The 27980-nt window shown below is 52.0% G+C and overlaps 2 protein-coding genes across 2 annotated transcripts; both read right to left on the reverse strand.

Moving 5' to 3' along the window:
* Nucleotides 1-201: 201 nt before the first annotated feature.
* Nucleotides 202-14179, reverse strand: LOC144247091 (axonemal central pair apparatus protein HYDIN-like). The gene is made up of 6 exons (XM_085589339.1): nucleotides 14174-14179; nucleotides 13968-14067; nucleotides 13299-13398; nucleotides 12648-12816; nucleotides 6522-12371; nucleotides 202-6177 (listed from the first exon to the last, which is right to left on the reverse strand). Exons 1-5 carry the CDS (start codon nucleotides 14177-14179, stop codon nucleotides 11976-11978), a joined length of 771 nt encoding a protein of 256 aa, XP_085445465.1. The 3' UTR covers nucleotides 202-6177; nucleotides 6522-11975.
* LOC144247092 (axonemal central pair apparatus protein HYDIN-like) lies at nucleotides 12793-27943 on the reverse strand. The gene is given in 18 exon segments (XM_085589340.1): nucleotides 12793-14961; nucleotides 15118-15290; nucleotides 15396-15555; nucleotides 16808-16927; nucleotides 17165-17428; nucleotides 17880-18256; nucleotides 18738-19199; nucleotides 19491-19662; nucleotides 20874-21015; nucleotides 21482-21713; nucleotides 21990-22436; nucleotides 22553-22692; nucleotides 23801-23950; nucleotides 24254-24409; nucleotides 24876-24990; nucleotides 25328-25567; nucleotides 26619-26751; nucleotides 27119-27943. Coding segments are annotated over 18 exon segments (4101 nt in total). The 5' UTR covers nucleotides 27364-27943; the 3' UTR covers nucleotides 12793-14588.
* Nucleotides 27944-27980: the final 37 nt, after the last annotated feature.

Raw genomic sequence — 27980 nt, forward strand, 5'->3', positions numbered from 1 at the left:
TTTGTTTTAAATTGCGTTGGCTCTATTCTCTTCGTCTCAGAGTCCCAGCCGGCTCCCAACAGCTCTTCCGAGCTGCCGGAGCTGCTGCTGGACTCAGAGTCGGAAGTCAAATGCCAGCGCACTTCCGGGGCTCGGTGCCGTTTTGTGCGGCTCCGACCCCGCTCCTCCCCCCGGGGGTGGCGCCACTGCCGCCCCCCGGGCTCGCCCTGCCTCCTGCAGGGGGGGGTTCCTCCCTTACATGGTAGTGGCGTCAGGCGCGGCTGCCAATTGGCTCCGAGCCCTCTGCCGCTCTCCTCCTCTTTCTCCCGCGCACGCGCATTAGCAAAACTCCGCACCTCTGGGCTCTTCGCGCCGAGACTGCCCGCGCCCCGCCCCTCCCCTTGGCTGCCGGCGCCATTTTCAAAGGGATACGGGGGCGGCGTGGGTAGGATCTCCTCCCGAGCCGCGGCCTCCGCGCCTCTGGCTTCCCCTGCCAGTCCCCGCCAAAAGAACTCTGCGCGCTGCTGCACCTCCGGCAGCGGGTCACTGACCGGCAGTGGTGGGGCGGATGGGGAAGCCGCGGATTTTTGGGAGGTTTCCGCGGGGGGTCCCGGGCCCCGGGCCGGGGTGGGGGGCGACGCGCCGGGCCCCCCCGGATCCCCGCTCCCGGGCGGATCACCCTCAGGGCCGGTTTGCGTTGCCGCTCCTACGCCTAGCTTGGGTGTATAATAAACACGTACGCGCTATGCTCCATGTCTCCTGCTCTTCTATTGCTCTGCGCAGGGCTTTCTCTACTTTGCCCCATGCCTTAAGGCTTCTGCCACTGCCTGAGGATTTTGTGTCCTCGGCCAGCACAGCTGTGCATTTTTCCCATATCTCCGGATGCAAAACATCCACAGGGCGTTCAATTGCCCCAAGCTCAAGCAGCCTTGCTATAGCAAGATAAAAGTCTTTGAGCTTACACTCAATGCCCCATTGCTTATGAACCTCACTTACGACCCTGGCGATGGCATCCATGACGACCGCGGGTCCTGGGACGTCTCCCTCGCCGAGAACACGGTCTCACTGGTCTGGCTGCTGCTCTTGTCCAGGTGACACCCGCTACCCGAGCGAATTATTCCCGGGCTTCAGCACCAGTTATGTTGCCTTCATGGAAGACAACGGCGACCTGGTTGTAAGGAACAGCACGGCAGCCCAGTCTCCCCTGGGCCACTCGGTCTAACGACACATGCAGGCACCAATGTGGTGGACGGTCAAAAGCGTTTATTATCTTATCTCATGGGTTTAAATAGTCTTGGGGGACTCTGCTACGTCAGGGGGGGTTGGCAGGGTCTCTAGGGTTAGTTAGGAGTGGAAGACTACTGGGTTAGGTGTGGTTACATTCATTGGGGTAATGGATAACATGTTGCAGGGTGAGAGGGGGATGGGGGTCTTTCTTTCCGTCACATCCCGAAATCTTCCGTTCGCCTGTCCCTATCTACTACACTTGGACTTGATAAACTCCATCTTATTGGACTCAGCCCATATATCCATCAAACAAGCTGACAATTAACAATTTATTAACAATTGTTTATTAACAATTAATTGAAAATTATTCAGTAGGTAATTAAAGTTATAAGTAGGTAGTTAAAAGATAAGCTGGAGGTGTTCACTGGAGCTTGGAAGGGTAGCTGCAGAGGTTTCCAGGTGGGAGACCATCAGCAGCAGGAGGCACGATGGTGCCGGCTCCAGGCGGATGCACCAGCTGACACAAATGGTGTTCTTTGGGTATTGGTTTCCAGAGCACCTCCTTCTTGAGTCCCTGGTCTTCCTCTGTCTCCTCTAAAGTTTCACCAAGACTATTCTGCTCCTGGGCTCTGCCTTTCACAATCACCTGCCCCATCTTCTGAGCCGGATTCAGGTTAGGAATCCTAGGAAGAGAGGGACTGGTATTAACCAGACAAACATTCCAGGCCAGCTGCTTTTCTGTCTCCTTGCAGAGCACATAGTGTTGCATCCTCTCTCTGTGCAAGCAGTGAGCAGCAGATTTAACAGCTGTACTCGCTGCATGGAGGACAGGAACAGGAAATTCCACCTGAACCTGAGGAAGAACTTCTTTCCTGTGCAGGTGCCATGCTGCCAGAGAGGGTGGGGTGTGTCCCTCACTGGAATTATTCCAGAGCCCTCTGGACAAAACCCTGTGCCATGTGCTTTGGGATGAACCTGCTTGAGCAGGGAAGTAGGACCAGATGACCTACTGTGGTCCCTTCCACCCTGTCCCATCCTGTGATCGCCCAGTGGTACCCATCAGAAGCATGAGATGGCAAGTGTGTCGACGTTTCCCACCTGCACAGCACGGTGGTCTGAAACATCCCCGTGAACTTTGGAGAGAACTGCACATGAAAGGTCTGCTTCTGGCCAGGAGCAAGGATGCCATGGCAGGGGTTGATGGAGAACAATGGCAGGCCATGAGTGAAATCTGTGAAGATTTCCAGGGCAGAACCAACACGCTTTGAGTAGAGTAGCCTCTTGGAACAGTCCTGCTCCTCGGGCTGCTGCAGCTCCTGCTTGAAATCCTGCTCCTGCTTGGCAGGCTGCTGCAGCTGCTGGGCCTCAGAAGGGTGAATTTGGAAAGGATGCTCCTGCTGCCACCTAAAACGATCCAGCAGCTTTCTGTAACGCTTTAAAGTAGCAGAGACGAACTGACCTGCATAGAGGAAGAGAACACCTTTCAATGACAAAATCCTGTGTTCCCAGCAACTCTGCCTCCTGTGCAGGTAGCTGGAAGAGAGCTGGGATGCACTTGGAGCATCCCTGACCAAGTACTTCTGGCAGGAAATAAGAGTGTCTGGGAGCAGAGTCTCTGCCTGCAGCACACACTCCTGTGCCAAAGCAGGAGAGTTGGTTTTAGACAGTGACTTTGCATTTGCCCTGGAGTGGGGAACTGCACACAGACAGTGGCTGCAGGGCAGCTCATTTGTTACACCATTGCTTTTCACAGTCTCAGACTTCTCAAAGAGATGACATGACATCCCCCTTCCCAGTCCTGACCCAGCACATGGCTCTCCCCAGAGCCTGGCTCAGCTCCTTTGCAGAGCAGAAGTGGCAGAGCAAGAACAGAAGGGGCTGAAAGGCAGATGGGGACAAGGAGAAAACTCTCCAGCTGCAGCTGGGAAGCTGCTGATGAAAGTGGACATGTGGACAAGGATGAAAAAGCAATTTATGTTGTGAAGTGACAGTCTTCTCCCAGGCCCTCAGCTACCAAGTGAAATGCCCTTACTCATCTGACCAGTTGCAAATGGCTTCTTCACCGCTTCACTATCTGCAGCTTTCTCCCAGGAGTATTCCAGGGCTACCTTCCCCGTGTTGCATAGCCTGAAACTGAAAAGCGAGAAGGAGGAGTAACAAAAAATGTCCAATAAATATAAAGCAAATAGTACAGTAACACTGTCTGATGGTACTGCTTTCTGCCGAGGAGCATCTTCTTCGCCAGGCAACTCTGCCATGCTTAGACTGCTGTCGTGAGTGGCCCAAAAAAGTATTTCAGAGTCTGGAAGTTTAAGAGGAAAGGGCCAACATGATGCCCAGGACACTGAAGCTAAGGGGCTTACTCTGGCCTTTAGGTCTTGGTTTGACTGCAAACTTATTCTTGAGCAGATGCAGACATGCTGTGAAAGCAAATCCATGGTTGTTCTCAGCAGAAAGGTATGGCAGCACTGAACCTTCTCCTGACCACCACCAGCTGCTTGGCTTTGTGTGCACATAAATGGGCCTGTGCTGGTTTTGGCTGGGGCAGAGTTCTGGGAACACGGCACTGGGCCAGCCCTGGGCAAAGGCAGCTCCTGCTCGCAGGGCCCTGCCTGGCCTCCAGCACTCACGTGGTTGTCCTTGTCTGGAAGGGCAAGGTATCCTTGAACTGAACCACGGTCGTGTTCAGCTTGAACTGGGTGTAGGCAACAACGGCACTGAGGTACACCTCCAACTCCTGGCTGCTCTCCTCCACCACAGTGTGAGCTGGCTCCGGGGCTATCTCGATCACCTGCAAACAGAGAAGGGAGGAATCACTGAGCAGAGCCCAGAAAGTCAGGCTGAGAAAGGAATCTTCTGGCCTCCAAGATCAGCCTCACGGAGGGACTAGAAAGGACCACTCACTTTTACTTCCCTGGAAAGATGACAACATTGAGACTGCTCTGCTACAGTAGTTGTTTCCACCCACGGATCAAAGCAGTCACTAGCACAGCTGTTAATATATCGATGGAGACTATAGCTGTGCTCTAGTCCTGTACTTCAACCTTGTAGAGGCACTGACTCTTTTCCTGGTCCCCTTGAAATCCAGCAGGTCTCAAAATTTGGTTTCAGTTCCCCTGCTGGAGTTCTGTGGATGGAGAACCCCAAGACTGAAGAGTTCTAGAAAGCACCTTTTTCTTCTTGTCTTAGGAGAAAGTGCTTTCCAGATGTCTTGTGTGGAGCAACAGCTACGTTGCTGGGAGCTGAGGATGTGCATTTTGGGATGTGAAAGATCTCACTAGGAAAGTCTCCACCCTCACATGTTCTGATAGAAAAGAGGATGGTATAGAGGCCTTAAAATGGTCCAGAAACTCAGAAAGAACCATCACCCAAGATAAGTGTGTTTGGAAATAATGACAATAAAAGCAAGAAGCTCTGGAGATGATCCTTCTCTGGACTCCTCCATACTGTCATTGGTGCCTGAGCTACTCCATGATGAGATATCCCACACAATACAGAGACAACCAAATTCTCTGGTATCCAGGCAGACAAAACTTGGGGTTCATATGCAGGAGAAGTGGATTTCTCTCCGCTTTGAAAGAAGAGGCAGAGTGCAGCAGACTTAACTCCTTGTTTGCAGAAAGACACGAAATGAGGTGAAGAGATTTCTAACACCATAAAATGGGATAAACTAAGAAAACGTTCCCCATTCAACACAGGCTGCAACACTCGTGCTTGTGGCACAGACTGATGCAGTTTGTGTGTGGCTAAAGGTCTCTTGCCAAAAGGCTTCCCCCTCTCGTGTGAGTGTATCCAGTCACTGTGTTTCCACCTCTCTCCTGGAATGCACTGCTGGTGAACCTCACGGCTGTCCAATGTCCAGAGAAAGCAGGAGCTGCTCAGCCAACAGTGATGGTGTTATGGTGGTTCTTTGTGTAAAAGCTGGGTTGGCTTTTTTGGCCATTTTGCTTCTAACCTTTTCTTTTTGAGGCCAGCTGGCTGCCGGGTCTTTCTTGGTGGTTTCCTTCCATGTGACGATGCATATTTGGTCATCCCAGTCAGGAACCTTCCTTTGTGGCAGCTCAAAGTTAATCTTGGTCACCTTGCAGCTCACAAGGTGCCTCCTGAAGGTGGCTGGGACATCTGATTTCAAGATCACTGTGATGCCCTTGGCACAGCCAGGATGGAGGTGTCCCACCTAGGGAGAATCAGAGAGGGAGTCAAGACCAAATTGGAAGCCTGGTCCCTGCCAAGGTATCCTGGTTTGACAAGGAAGTGAGTTTTCTCAGGAAGTTGGGGTCAAACCAATCAGTGGTCAGATTTGAATGCTGACATGTGGTGTGACCACTGAAGACACTGGACACATGTCTGAGAACACAGGGGGTTAAAAGCGGAGAACTCCAGGGCAACTCTCTCTTTTGTTCCAGTCAGTGAAGAGCTCAGACCTCCCCTGCCCAGCCACGGGCTGGGTGCGGGAGGGGAAGCCATGCGGCCTGGGAGAGGTCAGCCAGGGAGCAAAGGGACCGGAACTGGGCCAGCCCCTGCGGACGGTAGGCCAGGACTGACAGCAAAAGGGACTGATGTGGTGAACACCTATGCCAGGAATCTGCACCTCAGAGTGGATGTACACAAAGTTGGATATCCAAAAGTATGAACAGAAGGTGCCACCTCCCATAACATGAAGCCTTTTCTGCAAGGCTGGCAGCCATGGCCCAGCCAAGCCAGGGGCTGCATCTCCTCCGTGGCACTGGAACAGGCTATCACTGGTACGTGAGGACTCCCTGCCAGCTCCTGGGAACACCAGGGCAGGGCTTGAGCAATGGGGAAAGGCAGAGCAGTCCACGCTCACCTTGGGGAAGAACTGGAATGGGGCGTCTGTCTCCCACTCAAAGCGCATGACCTTTGTACGGGTGTGGTTGGTGATGGTGAAGGTCCTGCGGCAGGGCTTCCTGACAGGACAGTACCCAAACTGGAGGTGATTCACTCTGACAGCTGTAAAGGAGGAGAGCAAGGGATCTCAGCATGCAGGAAGCTCCACCTGCCCCCATCACGTGCACAGACACCTGCATGTTCAATGCTTCCTTGCTCCAAGCCTTCCTCCCTCTGGAGGGAGTGCCCCAGGCAATTCCCCATCCCACCACTTCCAGGGAAACACCCTGACACGTCCCTAAGCCAGCGACATGCAGCACAGCACACGCTGCTCTGCACGCATGGCTGCCATGCCCACAGGCCACCAAGCCCTGTGGGTGACAGCCCAGGCCTGGATAGAGGGAGGACACACATGATCAGACATTTTCCTCTTCCTTGCTACACCTTGGCAGCCTGTCCTCTCTTACCATCAATGATGTCTTTCTTCAGACTGCTCTCAGCATTCCTCTCCTGGATGTCTTCCTCTAATCCACCGAGGGTGAATTCATCCCTGTGGCCTTCACCCACCAGCTCTATTTGGGTCATGCAGATGTCCCCCACTAACAGACAAATCTTCTCTTCCAGACGTTGAGCCAGAGTGGGTTTAAAAATGACATCAAACTTTGTCGATTGCCCAGAACACAGAAGGAAGAAAAGCTTCTTTGGGGGCTTGCTCTCTGCACAGCAATGGAAATCAGATTAAGTGATACAGCTGTACAGAGGAAATATTTCCACAGGATAGATGAGGAATAAGAGGTTGAAACCAGCTGCCTTCTAAGCACAGGTTCTACCCCCAGTGGCCCCAGAACCTCTTCCTCTGTTCACAGGACTGCCACCTCCAGACACAGCACCACTTAAGCAGCTTAACCTCAGGCTGATGCCCAGCCCTCATTCCATTTGCTTCCAGCCAGCTCCAGCCATATGCAAAGCTGAGCCAAAGAGTGCTTTTGGCTTCTGCTGGCTGTCTCTGTGCTCAAGGGCTGTGTGTGTTCAGGCTGGTACCGTCCCACATGCAGCAAATACTTCAGAGGGTCCACTGAGGTAGTGACAGCCCCCCACAACTCAACCCACCATGTCTAGAAGAACAGAAGAACTTCCTACAACTTGCTAGGAGGAGACCCTGCAAAAAGTCCCCAAGAAAAGCTTGGGAGACAGAGCCCAATAAAAGAAAGTGTGCCTAACATCTGGCTGCTGCTCGGAGAAGCCAAGAGCAGGGCACAGGTTTTCCCTCTTTGCATGATCACACTTCATGGTTAATGGATTTACCGTTTCCAAAGGAGTTCTCTTCCACATCTCCAGTGCGGAATATCCTGAGTGTGGAGGCCCTGCTTCTCAAGAAGAACACTCCATGCTTATCCTCCAGGCATAACATAAACTGAGAAAAGGGAACCCAGAGCACAATGATACTGGTGTGAGTACAGGATGGCACAGGGAGACTGACACCACAGTGCTGCTGGTCCTGCATGAGAGCCCAGCACCTCTCCCACTACAAACAGCATTTAGCACAAAAGTTAAGTCAAACCAGCAGGAAAAAAGGGTGTTCAGAAGCATCTGGATAGAACTGACACAGAACCAAACAGGACAGAAAGTAATGGGCAGAATGTAATTAAAGCACAACTAAATTTACTTAAAAGGTAGTAAGCTAGGATCAAATACAATCTAATGGAAGTGGGAAATCACACATGTCCATGAGAACAGAGGGTGACCTGAGAGACGGGGGAAAACACCACTTTTCTTGTGTTCAACTTAAAAGAAGAAAGCCTGGATGGAAAATTTCCAAGAACTCTCTTCTTGGAGAACAGATGTCGGTCACTTGCTTAAAAAGAATTCTGACACCTCTTCCCAGGTGTGCCATGTTTTTTGGGACCCTTCCCCTGTGCCACAAGCACTTGCTCCCAAACCAGACCATTCCTCGAGCAGGTCCTCCTCACCTCCACAGGTGCGATGCCATTGTTACGGACGACCAGGGGCAGCGTCTCTGAATCCCCCACCTGGAGCCTCTTGAAGCGTAGCACGGCATTTCCCCTCTTGCTGCGAGCACTTGGGCACACGACTGTCAGCTGTGGCTCGAGCCCCTTCCCGCTGATATGGAAGGTCACGATCCGAGGTTCAATTCTCACAGAGCTGCAGGAGAGACACAGAAACAATTTCAGCTGGCACTAACCCATTTCTCACGGGCAAGTTAAGCAGCAAGGGCCACCCACAGTGTTTTCCCTGCTTGGTGCTCATGTACCGCACAACACAGCCCCCACCAGCCTCTTCCCAATCCACTCAGGGCCATTCACAAGAGGAATCTGCTCCAAAGAGCCAGAGCCTTCCACAATAACAGTTAAAACTAATTCCACTTAATTGAATCAAGCAGTGCAGCAGGTAAAAAACGAGGCATCAGATGAGATATGGCAAATCCCCTGGCTGCAGTGAGATGAGACATGCAACAAGCAAAAGCATAGCTTAATTGTTGTAGTGTGTTTTTATACTCCTGTAACAGTTGTGCAGCGGCTCGCCCCTCCACCCGCCATTTTCTCCCAGCGGCTCCGCCCCGCGTTTTCCCGCCGCCCCCTCAGCGCCGATCTCCCTCACAGCGCTCGGGCACTTCCCCGCTCCCCGCTCCCTGGTCCGTCACTCGGCTCCCAGCGCCTTCCTCCCGATCTGCTCCCTGGGCCTCGAGGGATTGGATGAGGGCCCGGGCTCCCTCCCTTCAGTTTCCCCATTGGTTTTTGTGTCTGTCTATCCTTTCACCTTCCACTGCCCCAAATCCCGCACGGGTCAATGGGCGTTCCCTTCCCCCTGCTACCGCCCCGCTATTTAAGACGTTGCAAAAGCCTCGAGGGCGCTTTTGGCTACTGGATTCTCCGTGGCACTGGGTTCCCCGGAGCCTGGATTAAACCTGAAATTGTTTCCCTAGCCTTGAGTCGGCTCCCTTGTTATCTCCTCGGACGCCGCCTCTCCGCCACCCAAGGCAGACAGTGAAACTTCTGCCTCAGCCGCTCCCCGGCTCTCCTGGAGATCCAGGGGAGCGTTCCCCGCAGCTGGCCGTGCCTCTGCCGGGCAGGGGAAGCCCGGCGGCTGCAGCTTGGCACGGCGGCACTTAATGAATGCCAGGGAATCAGAGGATCACTTAATTGTACGGAAACAAAGAGCAAAATGTGCCTGCTGACCTGCTGGCACAGAAACTGCTTCATCTAAGCCTTTGTACTTGGAAACGGCCAGAGCTCAGCTGCAGCACATCTCAGTAGCTTCCAATTCGCTACGGAGTATTTCCCTGTCTTCATGGTTTCTCACAGAGAATAAATCATCAGCCTCATTTTTCTGCTCTAAGAGTTACTCCTAGATCATCTGATGCCAAGAACTCTGCCTAAGGCTACCGAAAGCATTAGAGCTAACAAGAGGTCTGTGCCTTCCCAGGGGAGAGGCAGCTGTCAGTGAGGCCTCCCCCAGTATTTCACAGGGTTAGTTACCATTTTGGGATGACAAGGGAAGCCTTGATAATGCAGTCGTAGTCCTGTTCGTCTGGTGGGGTGAAGGTCACCTTCACAAGAGCATAGGATGAGGCGGCAATGGACATCTTGACTGGATCCACCTTGAAAATGCTTTCGATAGGGTTTTTTTCCTTGGGGGAACCCAGAGAGCAGTGTTAGGAGAAAATACCTTTCATCATGACACAGTTTTATTCATAAATGCATTACTGAGAACAGCCCCAGACAGTGTCTTCCTTCCTGCTTCCCTGGACAGGCTCCCTCCCTCCCAGGGCATGCTGACCTTGTGCTAAAGCATTGTGTGTTTTGAGTCCTGGCAGCTGCCCCAGCCTATATGGGAGGTGGGCACTGCATGGAAGATCCTGCAAATAACCTAGAACTGGCATTCAAAGAGAAGGAAAAGCCAGGGAGCCTGAGAAAATGGTCTGCTTTGAGCCCTGGCATGTCAATTCGTAACTGAGAAAATGCTCTGCTTTGAGCCCTGACATGTCAGTTCATAACAGCCCGTCTCCGAGTGTGCTTCCAAGAGAGGTTTAGAAGGATTCACTTCTCCCACTGAAGACCCAGAGGTGTGAGCCAAAACCTTGCCCCAGACATGCAGAATTCCACACAACTGTTCCCTGGCTCTGCTGCTCTCTCCTGCAGTTTGAGCTGCACTGAGCTAGCCTAGTCTGGGCCACAGGAAGCAATGCATCTGGAGAACAAAACAGGCTCTCACACGGCCTTTAGAGGACAACCACCACCTTGGCCTCCGTTCTTACCTCTCCAGGCAGGGGTTTGATGGAGAGGGCCACATCACATGGCAGACGGCTTGCATTGTAAATATTGAAATGAGCTTCAGCCTCTTGCCCAACCACAACCTTGTGGAAGACGAATTTGTTCTCATCTCTGATGAACAGGCCCGCGCCTTTCAATGACTGCAGCTCGTGGCAGAAGTTGGTGCTGCTGCAGATCGGGTACTCCTTGAAGATTAACTTGACATCTTTAACAAGTGCTGTGGACAGACCAGAGGGGTGAGCATGGAGAAGCCTCCCTGATGACCCTGCTGGCCTCTCAGAAGCCTTGATAAGCCCTTTCTGCCTGGGTGACTGCTAAACCCAGCCTTGGGTGGGGGAGCTGGCTGTGAGGATGGAGCTCAGTCAACCTCAGTCTTAGAGAGCATTGCTTTCCTTTTATCCTTCCATGCATCCCTCTCAGCCTGGAAGGGATGAGTCCACTGGTGGACTTGAAGAGGGCTGGAACCTCTGAGGATTTTAAGGTGGGACACCAGGGCTAGCGTGCCTCTCTATCCAAGCAGCAAGTTTAGGTGCTGATCAGCAGCAGGTGTGACTGTGGGCAGTAGGTACCTGGGAAGTAGGACTCGGCCATCAGGGTAAAGGGAATGCCGAGGGGATTGTCCTTGGGGTCTCTTCCTGTGATGTCAATGTAGAGCTGCTCCTCATATATCCCCTCTTGCCTGGCGAAGCATTCCACTCTGATCACCTGCTGGCCCCACGGATGGACAGAGCCAGAGCAGGGGGACACCTTGAACATGCCAAGAATGAGGCGATCCTGCAGAAAAAGTTCCAGGAGAGGCTGATGGCTAATAGCTGTGCCTTCAGCACCCCAGCAAGGAATATGTCCTGCCTTGGCTTCCAGCTGGGCCCAAGCACCCAGTCCCAGGGCAGGGAAGGATGACTGCATGGCCCAAAGGCAGCTCCAGGCTGAGAGCAACAAGCCAAGAGGAGCTGCAAGCCTGTCCCAAGTGGCAGAGAGAAAGGAGTCCGAGTGTAAAGAATGAAGGTGGTAGCTGTGATCCTTCAATCTCCAGAGGTAACATAGGAGAGCAGAAATATCTGTGAGAAATGATGGGAGAGAGGTAGAGACTGGGAAGAAGAAAAAGCAATGTTGTCTGAGCTCTGTGGACTGGGAGTTCAGTGGGGGATGTTTTTGCTTCTGTGGTGTTCACAGACCTATGCTGGCTCGCAGCTACCAAACACAGGACCTGCTCCCCCCTCTGTTGACCCTACAACTCCAGGTCAGAGCCAGAGTACAGAATGTTCAGTGGGACTGAGCAGATACTGGACTCCATCCTGCAGACCACGTTCCATCCTGTGGCGATGAGCCCCCAGGCCTGGGCACAGCAGCATCTTCTCACATCCCTTGCAGCAGCACTACTGGGGAGCAGGAGTCATTCACCTGTGTTGAGGAGCTTGATTTCCTTCCTGTTGAGAGCTCTGTAGCTGATGGAGCAGATTCCCCTTGCTTTGAACTGAGGGGAGAAAGCAAAGATATCTGTCATGCTGAGCTCCCCTGCCTTTCTCTGAGGCCAAAGCTGGCCTTCCTTCTCACAGAGGAAAGCCTTCTTGCTCCTGATGGCTCCCAGAGAGCAGCCTGTAGCACCCATTGCTGGACAGAGCAGCTTTATCACCAGCTTTGTACTACACATGGGGATACTGAGACATTTTTTTGTTCCCTCTCCCCTAGCCAGGGATGCAAATGGATGATAGCTGTGGCTGCCTGCCACATACCAGCTGTGGGGTGGTGCCTCCTCACAGGAAGGGTGGTGCAGGGCTTCTCATACCTTTTGCTTTCCAATGCAGATGCAGCCTTGTCTGCTTGGCGGATGTGGAATTTGAAGTTGACCATGCCTTTGTTCTTCAGCACAAGAGTCCGGCTCTTCCTGGTGCCCTTGATCATGGTACCGAAGTCGGTGGGTGAGGCAGGCTCAACGCTGTACTTGCTGTACTCGGCTCTTGCTGACACCTTCAATGGGATGTTGGCGACAGCCTGGCCTCCTTCCCTTGAGCTGCCATCTATCACCTGTGTCCACAGGAAGGGAGGTAACCAAAGCAAAGAGGCCAGCCTCTACCCCAGTCCCAGCCTCCACCTCCATCCATTTACCCTCCCTGTTTAAGCACCTCCTCCAGAGTCAGATGCTCAGCTCCACTTAGGAAGCCTCCCAAATGGTTTTGAAAGGCTTTGTTTGTGTATGTAGCAGAGAGGATTCTCCAGTAAGGCACTCCTTCCATTAGACACCTATCCTGTTTATGCTCCCAGAACACCGTGTGATAACACAGCCTGGCCCAGGCAGCTCACCTGGCAGTACAGGATGGGCTTGTTCTTGAGGACAATTTCACTTGTGGGGTGGAAGAGCATCTCAATATTCACACCAGACTGGGAGGCAGTCAGCATGCCTGACTGAGGCTCAACAGTGAAGTGGGATGCCAAGTCTTGCATCCTGGGACCTGCATCCTTCAGCATGAAACTGGGGAGAAAGGGAAGGAATGGAGATCTCTGCAGTTAAAAATATAGGTGCCACCAGCACAGCCAGGACTTTGCATTGGACCAGAAAAAAAGGAAAGGGAGAGTCCAGCTCTGCTCAGGGAATCCTGGATCTTGACAGAGTGCAGTCAGTCATGAGGTTACTGCAAGAAACCTTAAGACCAAATTTTTCATTCACTCTTTACAGAGTCTCAGAAAGAGAAAGGAGGTGACCATCAAAGAAAGGCAATGAATCTCAGCATTTCAGTGGCTGACATTTCTGGGGCTCTCCTTTGGGCTCCAGCTGAGCTGTGAAGAACTGCTGGTTTGTGGCTGGATTCTCTGGTAGAATAATTGAGATCAGAGAGCCCAAGTTTTTTATTTACCATGAGGCAGCCAGCATGGAAACAGTTCTAGCCATTGACAGAGGGACAACACAGGCTTGGGAGCCTGAGGAAATGCTCACTACCAGGCAGCTGGACTCACCTGTACTCAATGTTGTATACCCCTTTGCTCTTCAGACTCAGGACTTTCTTCACATTATCCAGGACATTAATGGTTCCAAATTCCAAGCTTCCATCTGGACCTGCAGAAAACCCACAGAGCAAAGTCAAACATGGTTGCAGAATATACCAGGTCCCAAACTACATGGAGGTCTTGGCACAAAACCCTTTTCATCAAGTTTCCATTCTTGGAAGTGTTTTCCAGCTACTTGTCTACCCTTTCTCTTCCCACTCAAAATATCTGCAGGCTTAGTACCTAAGGAGCTTGTCTCCCATTTCCTCGCTTCCAAACACAAATCCAATTGCTTTATATGCTGTGCTGAGCCTGTGGGAGTTGCAACTGCCTGTTTACATCACTGTTCTTTCAAAGCCCCAAAATCCAATCTGCACATGAAGCTGCACACTTCAGAGTTCAGAGGGGAGAGAGTTAAGGCTGTCAGTGCGCTGACAATGCTTTATTCCATGCACCTTGCAGGGTACGTGCTTTATGTGTCCATGCCATCCTTGCATCCCATCCCATCCCATCCCATCCCATCCCATCCCATCCCATCCCATCCCATCCCATCCCATCCCATCTCATGTGCTTTGGTTGCCCACCTCCCAAGGTAATGCAGTGCACCTGGACTGCTTTGTTTGGGAGGCATCCACTGACCTTCAGGGATGTCGATGCTCAGAGGAATGTCATAGACTTCTGCAGAGATTTTGATGTTTTCAGTCTGAACAATCCCCAGGATGTTTTCTGTATCTGAAACCTAAGGCAGCAAGAAACAGACACTGTTCATTAATTATTCTTTTGGTAGACAGCCTGACAATCCTTGTCTCTGCTGGCTGCTTCCCCTACGGCCTCCCTGGCTTCACAAGCATTGGAGGACTCCCAAGCTTTGCTGTTTATCTCATGGGCTGCCCCAGTGGGATTCTGCTGCAGTAAAAAACCCTGTCAGCCCAACTCTGCACTCCCACAGCAGGGAATGTTGCTGCTAAAGCATCCTTGAGAGGCACAGAGATGTAAGAACAACCACAAGAAGTGTGAGGTGTCTCAGAGCAGGTGGCATTGACAACCTTCTCCAATCACCTAGCACCCTCTCTGAAATGCAGTCCCTAATCCACGGGGAACAAAATCCCAGGGGGAGAGTTTGTTGCACTATGCAAGAGCTTCAGAGAACGTCCAGGAGGAATGTAGAGATCACGCTGCAGTCTGTACAACCACACAGCAACCTTCAACCACTCACAGGGACAAGGTGGTTGTGGTACAGGCTCAGGATGCAGTGTCTGGTTATCTGGGGGGATGTGGACGCACTGCACATTCTGGCAAACGCTGTGCAGAGGCAGAAGCTGGGGTCACAGCACCCTTGTGTCTGTCAGGTGCAGCTCTTCCTGGTTCTGTCCCTAGCAGCACACAGCTGCTCACTGTGCCCCGCTCTGCCAGGCAGGGCACAGCCCCTCTCACCTCTAATTGGAGGCTCTTCTCAATGCTGCCAGGCTGCCCGGCCTTGAAATGCACTGTCACTTCAAACTCTGAGCAGGGATCAATGGTGCCGTTATCTCGTGACAAGGAGAAGTCCTCAGCAAGGTCATCCAGCCCACTGAGCTGCCAGGCCACGGGCAGCAGGGTGTTGTTTCTCAGGACCAAGGTCCTGTTGTCAGTCCTGCAGAGACAGGAAGGCACTTGGTGTCAGCTGCCGGATGGTGACACCAGCCTGGCCACTGAATGCAACTTGGAGCAGCTCCATCCATGCCCTGGAAACCAGGGTCAAATGTTTTCTCTTTGTCACAGGTTTTGGAGTGCTTGTGGGATGACTGACCTGTGCAGAAGCAGCTTGTCAAAAGACAGCTCCAGGGGGCTGACCTCCAGCTTCACGTGCACCCCATGGCAGCACAGGCTGAAGACCACTGGCTCCGGGTTCTTCCCAATGCTGCAGATGAGTTTGTCTTGCAGGAAGCCAGGGGAAGTGGGGTATGCCCAAATGGTCAGCTCCTGGACACGGCCCCACAAGAAGAAATTGAAAGAGCTCTGTGTGTGAGCAGGAGGAGCAGCCCCTGGGCACTTCTACGGTGCCTGCTCCGCCTGCCCTTCTCCTACCTGCTTCTCCTTTGGTTTCAGCGCCATCCTGTGAGAGTCCAAGTGGAACGTCGCTGCTTTCCCAGCATTCTCAAAGGAGAACTGGACCTCTATGTTCATGGGGGAGTTGTTGAGGATGGTTATTTTCTCCGAGTTGCTGGGACAGTTCTGGCACTTGTACCTGTCCACAAAAGGGGAAAAGGCTGCAGAGCAGACTGCTGCCCTTGTCACACACAGAGGAGAGCACCGTGTGCACCTGAGGAAGCAGTGCTGGAAGACCCTACTCTAACAAACAAGTGAGGGAAATGGATCCCAGTCAGGGGCATGGCCGTGTGCTCAGCCTGGCCTTACTCTGATGCCTTCCCCCAGACTTGGTGCCTCCAGCCCAGAAGCCTGATGATGCTCAGGCCACTTTGAGAGTTTTTGATACAATGCAAATTCAAAGGTGCCCAGAAAAATAACAGTGCACCAGGCACATGGGTTCTTTCCCCTTCTTTCTTGGTGTGCCTTCCCTGCAGGGTATAAAGAAAGGCTTTTGGAAAAAGAGTTTAGCTAATCTTTTTCATCAAAGTCATGAAACTGGTTTGAATTTCATGGGTTAGCTCAAAGTCTGAGAAAGAAATATAAAGCATCAATTTTCAAGAGAAATGCAAAAATATAACAAATGACCCTTCTCTCAGGTGTGGAAATGACTTTGGAGTGAAAGGGTAAAAGAAGCAAACACAAATCCCAGACCATCCATCAATCTGGCTAATGATTGTCTGCTATTTTAAACTATTTTGATTTCATTTCCTTGGGCTGTCAAAATAGACTTAGCCCTCCAGAGTTCCTATGGAGACAAGACCTGAAATATTACTGGAAAAAAAAGAGTGACAGTAAAAGTAGAAATACACAATAGCTTCAATGACAGTGTGTTTAGGCAAACTTTATCCAGCAGTGAGGATGCAACGTTTTTACAGGAAAATGTAATTCCTGCTGTACGTTCCTCCTGATACCCATTGGCAGGTCAACCATAAAATCTTATTAATAATTCCAGATTAATAAAAGGTTTACAAAATCATCTACAGAATAATTGCTTGATCAGGCTACTTGCAGAGCTCAAAGCATTTCAAAAATCACCATAAAGTTCATTTTCTAAGGGGTGAAGCTGAGATGTGGAGGGGGACAGAAGTTGCCCCCAAATCACTTTTGGACTGGCAGCAGCTTGTGGCTCTGGCCACCAAGGCGGCCACCAAGACACCCACTGGGCAGGCAGAGCAGCTCCTCCAAGGCTCATTTGCCTCTTATCTGCTCAAGTTCACACATCTGTGGTCCTTCAAAACCCATGTGTCTCCCAGGACTCTGCTGGGGACTGCCCTGGATTGTGCCACCAGGACAGCCTGTTCTCCCTAGGTGTGTCCACAAAAGTGCAAAGCCCAGCAGGGAGCACATACCAGTCTCTTGATTTCCCACACAGCAGCGGTCCAAAATGGAATTGCTTTGTGCTCTCAACATATTCCTTGAAGATGATGTCATCTGCCTCCATGGTCTCCCTCCACTGTGGAAACACCAGCCTGGGCAGAGAAAGTGGGGAAGGAGAGCTATGAGATGCTCCAAGTAGGAAATGTAGTCAGAAAGCCAAAACCCTTCCTGGTGGCTGAGGCACCATCTGCCTTGCCAGCTCCAGCACAGGAGGAGGTGCTGGGTGACCTCAGGCAGCACGATCTGCCCAGGCAGAAGCCCCAGGGGTCAGCCCTGGCTGTGAGTTCAGGGGCAGCTGTGCTGTGGGGGCTGCCAGGGGCCAGCCTTACCGTGGGTCCTGGCTGATGCTGGGGTACAGGCCGGTGCCACAGCAGGGCAGCTCGTACGCGTGCTTTGTCTGCACGAGCTCAAACCTCAGTGTCTGCTCAAATTTCCCTGGCTTTTTGGTGGAGAAGTGGACCTTCAGTTTCACCTCACCGTGGGCAGGCACTACCCACCGGTACCGTTTCAGCCTGGCAATTAAAGAGAAGCCTTCAGACATTGCTGAGGAGCAAACGAAACAAGGAGGGTGCACTCGCCATCCCGTGGAGGCACTGGCACAGGGTCACTGTGGAGCTGGGGATGATGGGCCTTGTTTGGCCAGAGGACCAAAGAAGCAGAGGCATCACTTCCTCCTGTGCGCCTCACCTGAGGAATTCTGTGGGGTTTGAGGCACTTTCCAGCATACTTTTGGACCTTGTTGCAGAGGAATCCTGGGGACTTCTCTGCTTCTCCTTTAGAGAGCTGTCTCTGCTGGCTGCTCTACCTGTCTTTGGTTGGCCCTCAGCAGAACTGCCCTTCACATTTGGGGCCTTGGCCTAAGGGGAGAGAGAAAAGGGAGGGAGAGGTGAGCCCTGAGACATCCCCATCCTGGAAAGCAAAATGAGGGTTTGTTCACCAACAGAAGAGAGAATAAATAAGTCAGTCCACCTGCCCATGGACTTGGTCTTCCTTATTGGTGTTTTGCCTAGGACACTCCTTCAAACTCAGGACTCTCCTCAAAGCAAGTTGATGGTTTTAAGTGATTTTTTACCTCTTGTCTTACAGAACTGCTCTGTCTCCACAGAGCTGTCTCTTTTGTCCCATCCCTGACAGAAAGGAGACCTGCAGACACGAGGCCCCATCACATCTTCACTACCTCTCCACAATGCTCTTTCCATCCAACCTGTCCCCCATGCCCCCATCCAGCCTGGTCCCTGCCCTGGCACCACTGGAGCACCCACCAGATTGTCTTCCACAGCAGCACCTCGAGGTGCCACAATGGTGAAGGGCTCCACACGCTCTGCCCGGCCCAGCCGCTCCTCTGGGTACTCGACTATGGAGAGCACAGCAGCAGGGGCAAGGGGAGGGCCGTCAGGATGCAGTCCCAGATGTTTCAGCATCTAAATCAGAAGAGAAAATCCTGCTTATACTTCTGTCTCCTCCATCCTTCTTCAAAGGCACTGGGCTTTTGGCAATGGGTTTTTTGACTTATATGAAGTATAAGTGCTTTGTTATGCCCAGTGGGGTGAGCAAGCTCCAGAGCAGAATCAAGAGCTACAAGTGGGACCAGGAGAGAAACCTCTCCCAAGTGACTCAGCGGAAGAAAACAATGACTATGAGCTGCCCTGTCCTGGGACTGTTTATAATGATTTCCGGGCTGGGAAACTCTGAACAGATGGGACACTTGTACACAAAGCACTCACACTTCCTGCCCATCTGAGGGATGGTGATAACCTCCCCATCCACACAGATGGTACAGAGCCATTGTGGAACATCATCAGGGGCCTGGACAAGGCTCTGTGCCATTATCACCTGGGGGACACAATGCTCCAGGGCCTACCACCACGGCAAGCTCAAGATCTCAGCCTTGCAGGGTTTTACCTGGTCTTCCGTTGGCAGCTTCCCATCCCTCAGGATCTCCCTGATCATGGCCTTAGGATCTGAGACCTGGATGTCCAGGCATGGCACCCCAACATGCTTGTCACTGACTGCCCCTTCTGCAGCTTCACTTTGCATCCCCAGCTGAGATGACTGAAGACTCCTTTGGCCTACACGTTCACGTTCAGGCTTCTTCACCTTCTCCTGAGGCTTACTGGTTTTCTTTAGACCTTTGTTTTCACCTGAAGGCTGGGACTTGTTTCCCTTTTGGATCATAGGTAACTGCATAGTACCCTGAACTCTGTCCCAGGAGGAGAAAACCTCTGCGATGTTCTGCTGTGACGACTCGTAGATCTGAAACCTCAGGATCAAGTTCTCCATCTCAGCTGGGTCCTCTAGGATATTGGCTTCCCCCTTCTCTGGGGCTTTGGTTTCCTCCTTCCCAGAGGTTTTGGTTCCCCTTTTCTGTGGGGCTTTGGAGTCCCTCTTCTCTGGGGCTTTGGAGTCCCCCTTCTCTGAGGCTTTGGTTTCCTTTTTCTCTGAGATTTTTGTTTCCTTCTCTTCTGGGGCTTTGGTTTCCTTCCTCTCTTGGGCTTTGGTTTCTTTCTTCTCTGGGATTTTGGTTTCCTTCCTCTCTGGGATTTTGGTTTCCTTCCTCTCTGAGGTTTTGGTTTCTTTTTTCTCTGGGATTTTTGTTTCCTTCTCTGGGTATTTGGTTTTCTTCTCTAGGATTTTTGTTTCCTTCTTCTCTGGGGCTTTGGTTTCCTTCTTCTCTGGGGCTTTGGCTTCCTTCTGTGGTTTTTCAGGCTGCTTCCCCACGGAGATATGTATATTTTCCTTCTTCTGCTTCTCTTCCTCCTTCTGCCTCTCTTCCTCCCCTAAGTCTTTTGCCTCCTTCTCAAGCTTTTGAGCCACCTCCTTCAGCTCCCTTCAGCAAACAAAATAGAAAACATCGCGGAGAGTCACCACCAGAAACTTGGGCTCACTAGTCCTGGCTGGCCCTGCAATTCATTCCTTGACCCCGAGGCCAGGCAGAATCATGAGACCATTTCTGTGGATTTTCCTCAACCCACAGAGGTTGGGAACATCCCAAGTGAGTGCCATGGTGGAAGAGGACCTCCAGGACCAGCCAAACCTACGCCTTGCCATCGTAAAGTCTCGACTGCAACCTCCCTCTTAAGGCACACCCAGACACCTCCAGCCCAATGCCAAAGGTTGATCCACCAGCTCTCTGTGCTGATGCCTGAAAACGCTCTTTGTCTCTTGATTTCCCAGTTTAAAGCAGAACACAGATTGCTAACATCTGCTTATCCCTCCTACAATTCATCCTCTGCTCATTCAACCCCCTTCTCCCTGGGCACAGCCTGCCCCTTCATGTGAATAATCCTATCAGTCAGAAAGCAAAGGCTGCAGGAATCCTCTCCTGCAAGACAGGCTCCTGTCAGCCAGGTTTCCTGCTGGAATCAGCTGTGACCAAGCAAACCAGTGCTATCTGCCATGCAAACAATTTGAAGCAGCTTTGTCTGTCACCTCGCCATGAAACCAACTTCAGCCTGGGCTGAAAGGAGCCCTGATACACAGGCTTGCTTCAAGCAGCCTCCACTCCCAGCTCCACAATTTTCCTATGAGTCCTGAGCTGGGCTGCCTTGCTGGAGCAGAGCTTGCCTACTGCTGCAGTGGAAGGGGAGCCTAAAGGACGTGAGCTTTTATGGGTGGTGTCCCACCATAAGGAGAACCTTGGCAGCTCAGCATTGCAAGGACTTCATCTGTGGCAGGACCAGGACCCTGTGCCCCACACCTGCCCATAGCACAATCCCACCATTTTGGTGAAGAAGGGAGATGATAAAGAAGGCATAAATCAACATCATGGACTTGAAGAGACTTCTACAGGCAGTGCCAAGGCAAGCCCAGAGCCCAGCTCCCTGCAGGCAGCATCTAAGCCAGGAGGGCTCACCACTAAAATAGAGAAGATGATGTTCTAGCTCAACAGAAGAAGGTGCTTCCTCTCTTGGGAGCCAGGGAGCTGAGAGTGGCCATCCTTGTGTTGCTTCTGGCCTTTGCTATCAAATACCTCTGAGCTCAGAGTCCTTGGAAACCCTCAAGGGACCCTAAGCAGTAACCCATGGACGGCTTACTCACCCCTCCGTCTGTATAGTCTTCGTTTCCAGTATTATTTTATCCACTTCTGCTTTCTTCTCCTCAGGGAGGATGTCATACTCATCCTCATCCATTTGCAAGACATGTTCTCTGTTCCTCTGAATAGCTTTTTTCTGCTGCAGTTCTTTAAACCAGAGGAGAAACCGTGAGTGACTGCAAGCAGAGCTGGATGCTCTGTGTCAGCTGCAAGGATTCACAGCCTTTCCTGACCCAGCCTATCATACCAGGAGATATTGGGGAGCTCATATCCCTGCTCCAAAATTCAGACAATCCCCCAAACTATGGCCGGGCAGTGTGGTTCTTGGGCTTTGCCTGGCTTAAGTGCACCAAGGCTGAGGACAGTTGGTTGTCACTGAGCTACAGCAGCTGGCACTTGTGCCCAAGATTTAATGTTAGAGATTAAGGTGAGTCTTTAAACCTCAGATCTCCTGCAGCTCTGAGATGAGTGCTGGTTACACTGAGGCAGAAGGTAAAAAGATTAACAGGAGTGCTGGTTACACTGAGGCAGAAGGTAAAAAGATTAATAAAAACATTTCTTACAAGCTCTGCTGCAAATCCAGATACACAGAGATATGGTTGAGGGCTTCAGAGAGATAATTTGAGAGGAGATATCTCACCTTCCTTCTCTGTTTGAGCTTTCTTCCTCTTTCTTTCAGCTTCCTCCTTGGCTTTCCAAGAAGCATAATCCTGATGCAGGTTCACCATGTAAATATGATGACAAGTCTTGACAGCTCTGAGTACACAGAGCAAAGAAGATTCCAGGCTGCTTGCAAAGAGGGTCTCCAAGCCATCAAAGACCACTCCCTTGTAGCAGTCTTTACCCTGTGAATAAAGGGAAGAGTAAGTCAGCCATTGCACACAGGGGGCTCGCAGCTGCACCGCAAACCCAGATGTCACCAGCCATCCTTGTTCCAAGTGCAGTAGCTAAGAGCAGCTTGGACCTGTCCGTGGGCTCTGCCAATAAGGGCAGCTGCAGCTTCCCCCAGGGCTCCCTGCACACAGTCCAGCATCCTCCTCCTCCTTCTCCTCCTCTCTGAGTTGTACCCCAGTGCTGTCTCTCTGGAGCAGGAATGTCTCCTTTTCCCCCACCCCACACACCTTCAGCCTCTCACTGAGGATGTCCACCAGCAGGTCCTTGGGCAGCACACAGCTCAAGAAGTTCAGCTCTTCCCCACCACTGCTGGTGATGTTCAGCTGCTGCGGCGCAGGAGCAGTGGAAACTGTGAACTGCAATGTGGACCATTGTAAGGAAAAGAAACCACGGTGGAAAGCCCTGAACAACTCCCACTGCTGGGCTTGGAGCTGGGGTTCCTCCCTAGTGCAAACTAGAACAGCCCTGCAGTGCAGGCTGGGGGCTCCAGGGGATGGTCCTGGAGGGCCCATCCCTTGGCCAGCAGACACCCAAGATTGCAAGCCCCCAGTGCAGCCTCCCAGCACTTTGTTCACTGCCTGCAGCCACACTAGCCAGGACTGCACTTTGCCAGCAAACCACTGAGAAGCAGTGGAGCTGTCTGCCAGAGCACATTCCCAGCCCAAGTCGTGGCACTATGGACCCACATACCAGGCCGTGGCTGGCACAGAGCCTCCACTGTAAGCAGCCCCTGCTCATCTCAAAGACAATGCAAAGGTCCCAGGCATCAAACAGGGCAGATCATGTTTACCTTGGTGTCCTTTATGTTGGGTTTGCTGGCTGGCACCTTCTTTTGTGCCGGAGGGTTCTTGCCTCTGGCATCCTTCTTGTTGATTTTTCCCCCAGGGGCTTGTTTATTCTTGGTCTGAGCAGTGAGGTGAGGCTTTTTACCTGCACAGGGGACAGATGGTTCAGAGGGGCTTTGAAAGCAAGCAGGCACCTTTCCCTACAACAGGCACAACCCTGGGAAGGAACATGGCACTTTTTCCCCAGTCTGCTGGGCACTGGGAGCACTGTTTCCCAGAAGCACCTCCTTCCCTGCTTTTCTTACCAGCAGGTAAAGCACACCATCCCATACTTGATTTTAAAGTCAGCACTATGTCCCTCCTAACAACTGTGCACACAGGTGACGCTGCTTGCACAGCAGTTCCCCTGCAGATCAAACCAAAGATTCGTCCTCCAGGAGTAATTTTTCCATACACTGCACCCATCCAGCATTCTCCTGTGGAGACCTGCAGCCCTGCCACACTTGCATCACCTGTCTCCACTGAAGCTAAATCCTCCTATGGGAAAAGTCCGGCTGGGACCCAGATTCTTTTCCTTCCCACCAGCTCCCAACCCAGCCAGGTTCAACACTGAGCAGTGCAAAACTTCCCCCTGCACCGAGCCAGGTTTGGCCTCACCCTGCAGAGCTCAGGGTACCAAGTGCCCAGGAAGTTTCATGAAAGTCTCCAGTCTCACATGGAGAACACCCAACGAGCTGTGTAACCTGACAGTGGCCATAGGTAAATCTCTGGAGAGAAGAGCTCATCTGGAGCATGTCTCTCATTAGAAATTCCTCTGGGAGGCTGTCCTTCCCTTCCTCTCACTTGCAAGGTTACACTCACAGTCAGTCTTCCTGTGGCTTAATGAGCCACTTCAGAAGACTTTTCTTTGTTAAAGTGCAGGGCAGAACTGCTGCCCACGAGGAGCAAGCTCAATTCAGCTTTGAGGAAATATAAAATACTTGGGAAAGAGACAGGTGTGCTTCACCACCCCTAGAAAAACAACCACATGCCAAGAATGGCAGCAAAAGGGGCTATAAAAGAACCTCTGACTGAGCCCTTAAAATTGATTTTTTTTTTTTTTTAGACAAGCCAGAGATGCACTTCAGCCATGTTCCCTAAGAGACTCAAGGACTGCAAAACTGCTGCTCTGAGTAAGCAGAAGTGGACATTCAAGGTGGGGTTCTCAAGCTCTGGGTCCAGCATTTCTCCTTACCAGCATTACCTTTATCTTTGCCTTTTGGCTCCATGGCAGCGTTGGTGCAGAGCTCCCGGGCACTGAGCCCTGCTGGGCTCCCATCGTTGGCCATGGCCTCTTTCACCACGGTGTCAATGGATATGTAAGCAGCATCATAGTACTGACACAGGCCTGCTGTTATCTCCGTCTTTCCTGAGAGAGAGAGGGGGATGCTTGGTGACACTGGCACAGGAGGCATTGCAGGGACAGGCCCTGGAAAAATCTCCAACAAGATTTCAAAGTTAAAAGGGCAGTGGGAAATCAAGTGTCCCTCCAGGGGAGGCCATGGGGGAGGCAGCTAGAGCGTGGGTACAAGCTCTGAATTCTAGAGCCAAGAGGATCATCTCCACCTCCTGTTCAGCTGAGGACTTTGCCTTAAGCACCATGGCCCACCAGGATACCTTCCTCCTGCCCGCCCTCTCCCTGCAGCCCTGGGCTGCAGCTGACGTACCTGCCCGGGGTGGCCCATGGATGATGACAACAATCCCTCTGGGCTGCCTCTCTGAAGATGCATCAATGCTCAGGTGGCGCATGACAGCCCGAGAGACAGGACTGCCAGTCCCTTTCACCATGGACTCAGGACAGAACGTGAGAGTCCTGTGATGTGCTGCAGTGCAAAACCAGGTCAGCCTCCGGCCTACCTTTGATCCTCACCATCCTCCCCATCCCCTCAGATCCCAGGAAAGGAAACTTGGTGAAAGCAACATGTTCTTGTTCTTTTGTTGCTAGGAAGGTGCAAATATCAAAGAGCCACTGATATTAGACTTGGTCCTACTGGCTGAAGAACTCATACAATCCTAGTCTTTGTGGCTAAGGGACACAAGGGAATATCCTGATTATTTCCCCAGTCTGTGGCAGGCAGATAGGAGTTTGCTTTGGCTACACACAGGGTTGGTAGAGGATGCCACAGCCCTTCACCCAAGAGCTCCTCCACCATCTGGGGAACAGACAGCTGCTAAAAGCATGGACTTTCCCTGGAGAGCAAGGTGACAGAGAGTTCAGGGTGTATGGACTGGAGTCCCAGCTGTAACCACAGTCAAAAGACACCGCCAAACCCTCACTGTTTTTCTGACCTGGTGCTGCCTTGCCCTTGGCCTCAGCCTCAGTCCTGGCCTTGGTCTTAGTCCTGGCCTTGAGCTCTGCCTGCTGGGCCTTTGTTCTCTTCTCTGTTTCATGGTCTTTTAGCACCTGTGGAGGCAGAGTCTTACCCACAGCACATGGAGGCATTAAAAAGCTCTTTTGATACTCAGACCCCACTGCCATCCACAGGATCTGTGTGTGTAGGGAAGAGAAACCACACACAAGATTCCTTTTCTTGCCTTTTGATCACACAGACTCAACAAACCTGATTTCTGTCTTCTCCCTTCCTCCCAACAACAAAAACTATTTAAGTCCTCCCAAGGCATGTCAGCAGAGTTGCCTTTGCCCTGGGGATTGCCTCCATCTCCCTGGCACAAGCCTGGGAATGCTGGAGTGCTGTGAAGCTTGGGCAGCACGTACATGGGGACCAGACCTGCCTTCTCACCTTCTTCTCCTCAAGGTACTGCTCATCAAAATCCAGGGAGCAAAACTCAATGGGGAAGTTGCATGGGTTCCTCACCACTGCTGTGGCCTCCACCCTATCGCTGTCCACCAGCACCCATCCCATCTTTAGTGCTGGGGGGTTGAACTCCAACCGTGGCTCCAGACCTTGTCCTGAGAGGTGCAGCTTTAAGTGATTGCTGCTCCCACAAATGTTTAACTCCAGCTCATTCCTGTAAGACCTCTGAAAAGAGAAAAGTGGAGAAAACTCATCCAGGTGACAGGACCCCAAATACAACTCTTGCCCCACAGTCAGGGTGTTATCAGTCCCTCCAAGGTGAATGGAAACCATATATTTACTTCTGCTAGGGACTACAGCATCTGTGTCCTGGTCTGAGTAACTGGGATGAATCCTGGTGTGCACTGTAACTGGGTATTTGGTAGCAGATGCATGTACAATGGACTGTCAGACATTTTCCCCTAGTCATGCAGGAGTGCAATGCTCATGGGAAGGGCCCTCGGGGTTACAGTGTCCAGACACTGTCCTGGCACTGCTGCATCAGGCAAACATCAGCTCCAGGAGAGAGGCAAATCAGCTCTTGCTGGCCAGAAATAAGGGTCATCATCTCTGCTTAGTGTTTGGCTCTGGTCCAGGCCAGACAAAAGATGGTTACATCTCTTGAGCAATTAAAAGATCCCTAGGACTGTTTGTGAGCACAGAAGCACTTGTGTCCATGCTGTTACACACTACCAGTTTCCAAGACCCAGCGGCCACAGGCAAACTACTTTTGGGAATGCTCCATCCTTTAAGTTGAATCCCCAGATGCATGGGAATGTACAGGCAGGCCAGAGCCCCAGGCACTGCTGGCAGCACACCACTACAGGTGACTGTCCCACCATGTCCAGGAAGGTGTGTGGTGGCTGTTTTGTCTGTCAGTCCTGCAGTAGGATGAGCCTTGACTGGCCATTCCAGGATTATCCTCTGCAAGTGGGCAGCTGCTCTGTACTGAGTGTTGCAGCTGCAAATACAGCCAGGCAAGGGGGAGGCTGAGGAGAGTTGGGCACATTGCCCCCATATGCTGAGAGGCAGCCCTGATGCTCTCTGTGCAAGGTCCCTGTGGGCATTTCAAAGCACATCTCATGGGAATGCTCTGTGGGGTGAACTGAGCCACGCTGAGTATGGGCCTGGCAGAAAGCTCCCTGTGAAGGCAGAGCTCATACCACACCCTCTGCACCAAGCCCTCATTTCCAGACAGCCCTGACAGGCCTCCTGGGCTGACACCTGCCAATCTCACCTCCTCCTTGGGTGTAAACCGGATCTGCAAGTTCCGCCACTTTCCTGCACCAAGGATTCCTTTGGAGGGCTTCACTTCAAAGGGACAGGGCTCATCCTCCAGCACCCGCCGCTTCTGACGTACGGCTGGTGTCCTGTATTTGAGGTGATTGTTCTGGGCACAGAAATCAATTGTGTGAGGTCTCCTCATGCTCTGAGACACTGATATGGTGCACCCACAGCCAAAGCAAGTGTGGCCCTAAAGCCTAGAGCTGGAATTCAAACCTGTAGACAGGGCAGGCAGATAGGGAACTACTGTCATCAGAGGAGGAGGAATGGGCAAAGATGGCAGAAAAGCAAAGCATCAGCTAATGGAACAGGTCCAGGCAAACCAGCCTGGATCCAGACCCTCAGAAGCTTCCTCAAATGCACTGTAGATCCAAATGCTCAGGCAGCCACAGGAGCAGAAAGGGCAAGAGACAGAAAGAAAACACAACCAAGAAGTTACATGTTCAATGTCGCCTGTGCTTTACCTTCAGAACAGGCTTGGTGCCAGTAATGAACCATTTGCAGGGTACTCGGAACCAGTTGTGGAGTTGGATGGTCTCAACCTGGCACTGCCCAATGAGGATGTCAGAGAAGTGCAGTCTGTTCTTGGAGAGTTCGAGCGACAGTTCAGACACGGTGGCATGGAGGCGGATGTTATATGTGGGGCCGTTTGTCACCTGGAGAAGGACAGAGAATTCAGTGGAGGGTCCAAGTGACATCTGCTGCTGTGCCCAGCCTGCTGGCTGCCCCAAGAGCTGTGGTACCTCTATGGGCAGCAGCACATCCACGTCACCCTGGGGCTGGTGGGCACTTTCAAAGCGCACTTCAAGCACCACGGTGTGGTTGGGGGCCAGGCCCTGCACCTGGTCCAGGTCTACACTGAAACCTTGAAGAGGTGAAAACAGAGCAGCTGAGATGCATGAGAAACACAAAATGTGTCATAAGCATGTTAAGGCCTTACAGGCGTCCTGGCTGAGAGGTCTGGGGAAAGCCCCACACTGTGCTGTGACCTGGACAAAAACTTCAGACTGCATTGAACACACCTCAGATGCAGTGAGCCACTGTGTGATGGAAGTGCAGCCTTGCCTCAAGGCCTCTTTTGGAAGCCTCTTTTGATCCACCAGAGGATCTCACAGGCTGTTTCCTCAATAAAGGCTGAATACAGGAGCTGCGACAGTGTGAACTCCAAACAAAGCACTTCCAAAACACAGCAGACCCCACTGGCTGACAAAACTAGCCCATAGAGTGCCCAAAGAAACTTGCTGCTCGTGGGAGCCAAGGGCAGAAGATGCTGAGAGGTGACCAGGATGATGAGCCCATCTGGCCCCTGCACAGA

The sequence above is a fragment of the Lonchura striata genome, chromosome 11 (genome assembly GCF_050655825.1).
Source record: "Lonchura striata isolate lonStrDom1 chromosome 11, ASM5065582v1, whole genome shotgun sequence".
Lineage (NCBI taxonomy): Eukaryota > Metazoa > Chordata > Aves > Passeriformes > Estrildidae > Lonchura > Lonchura striata.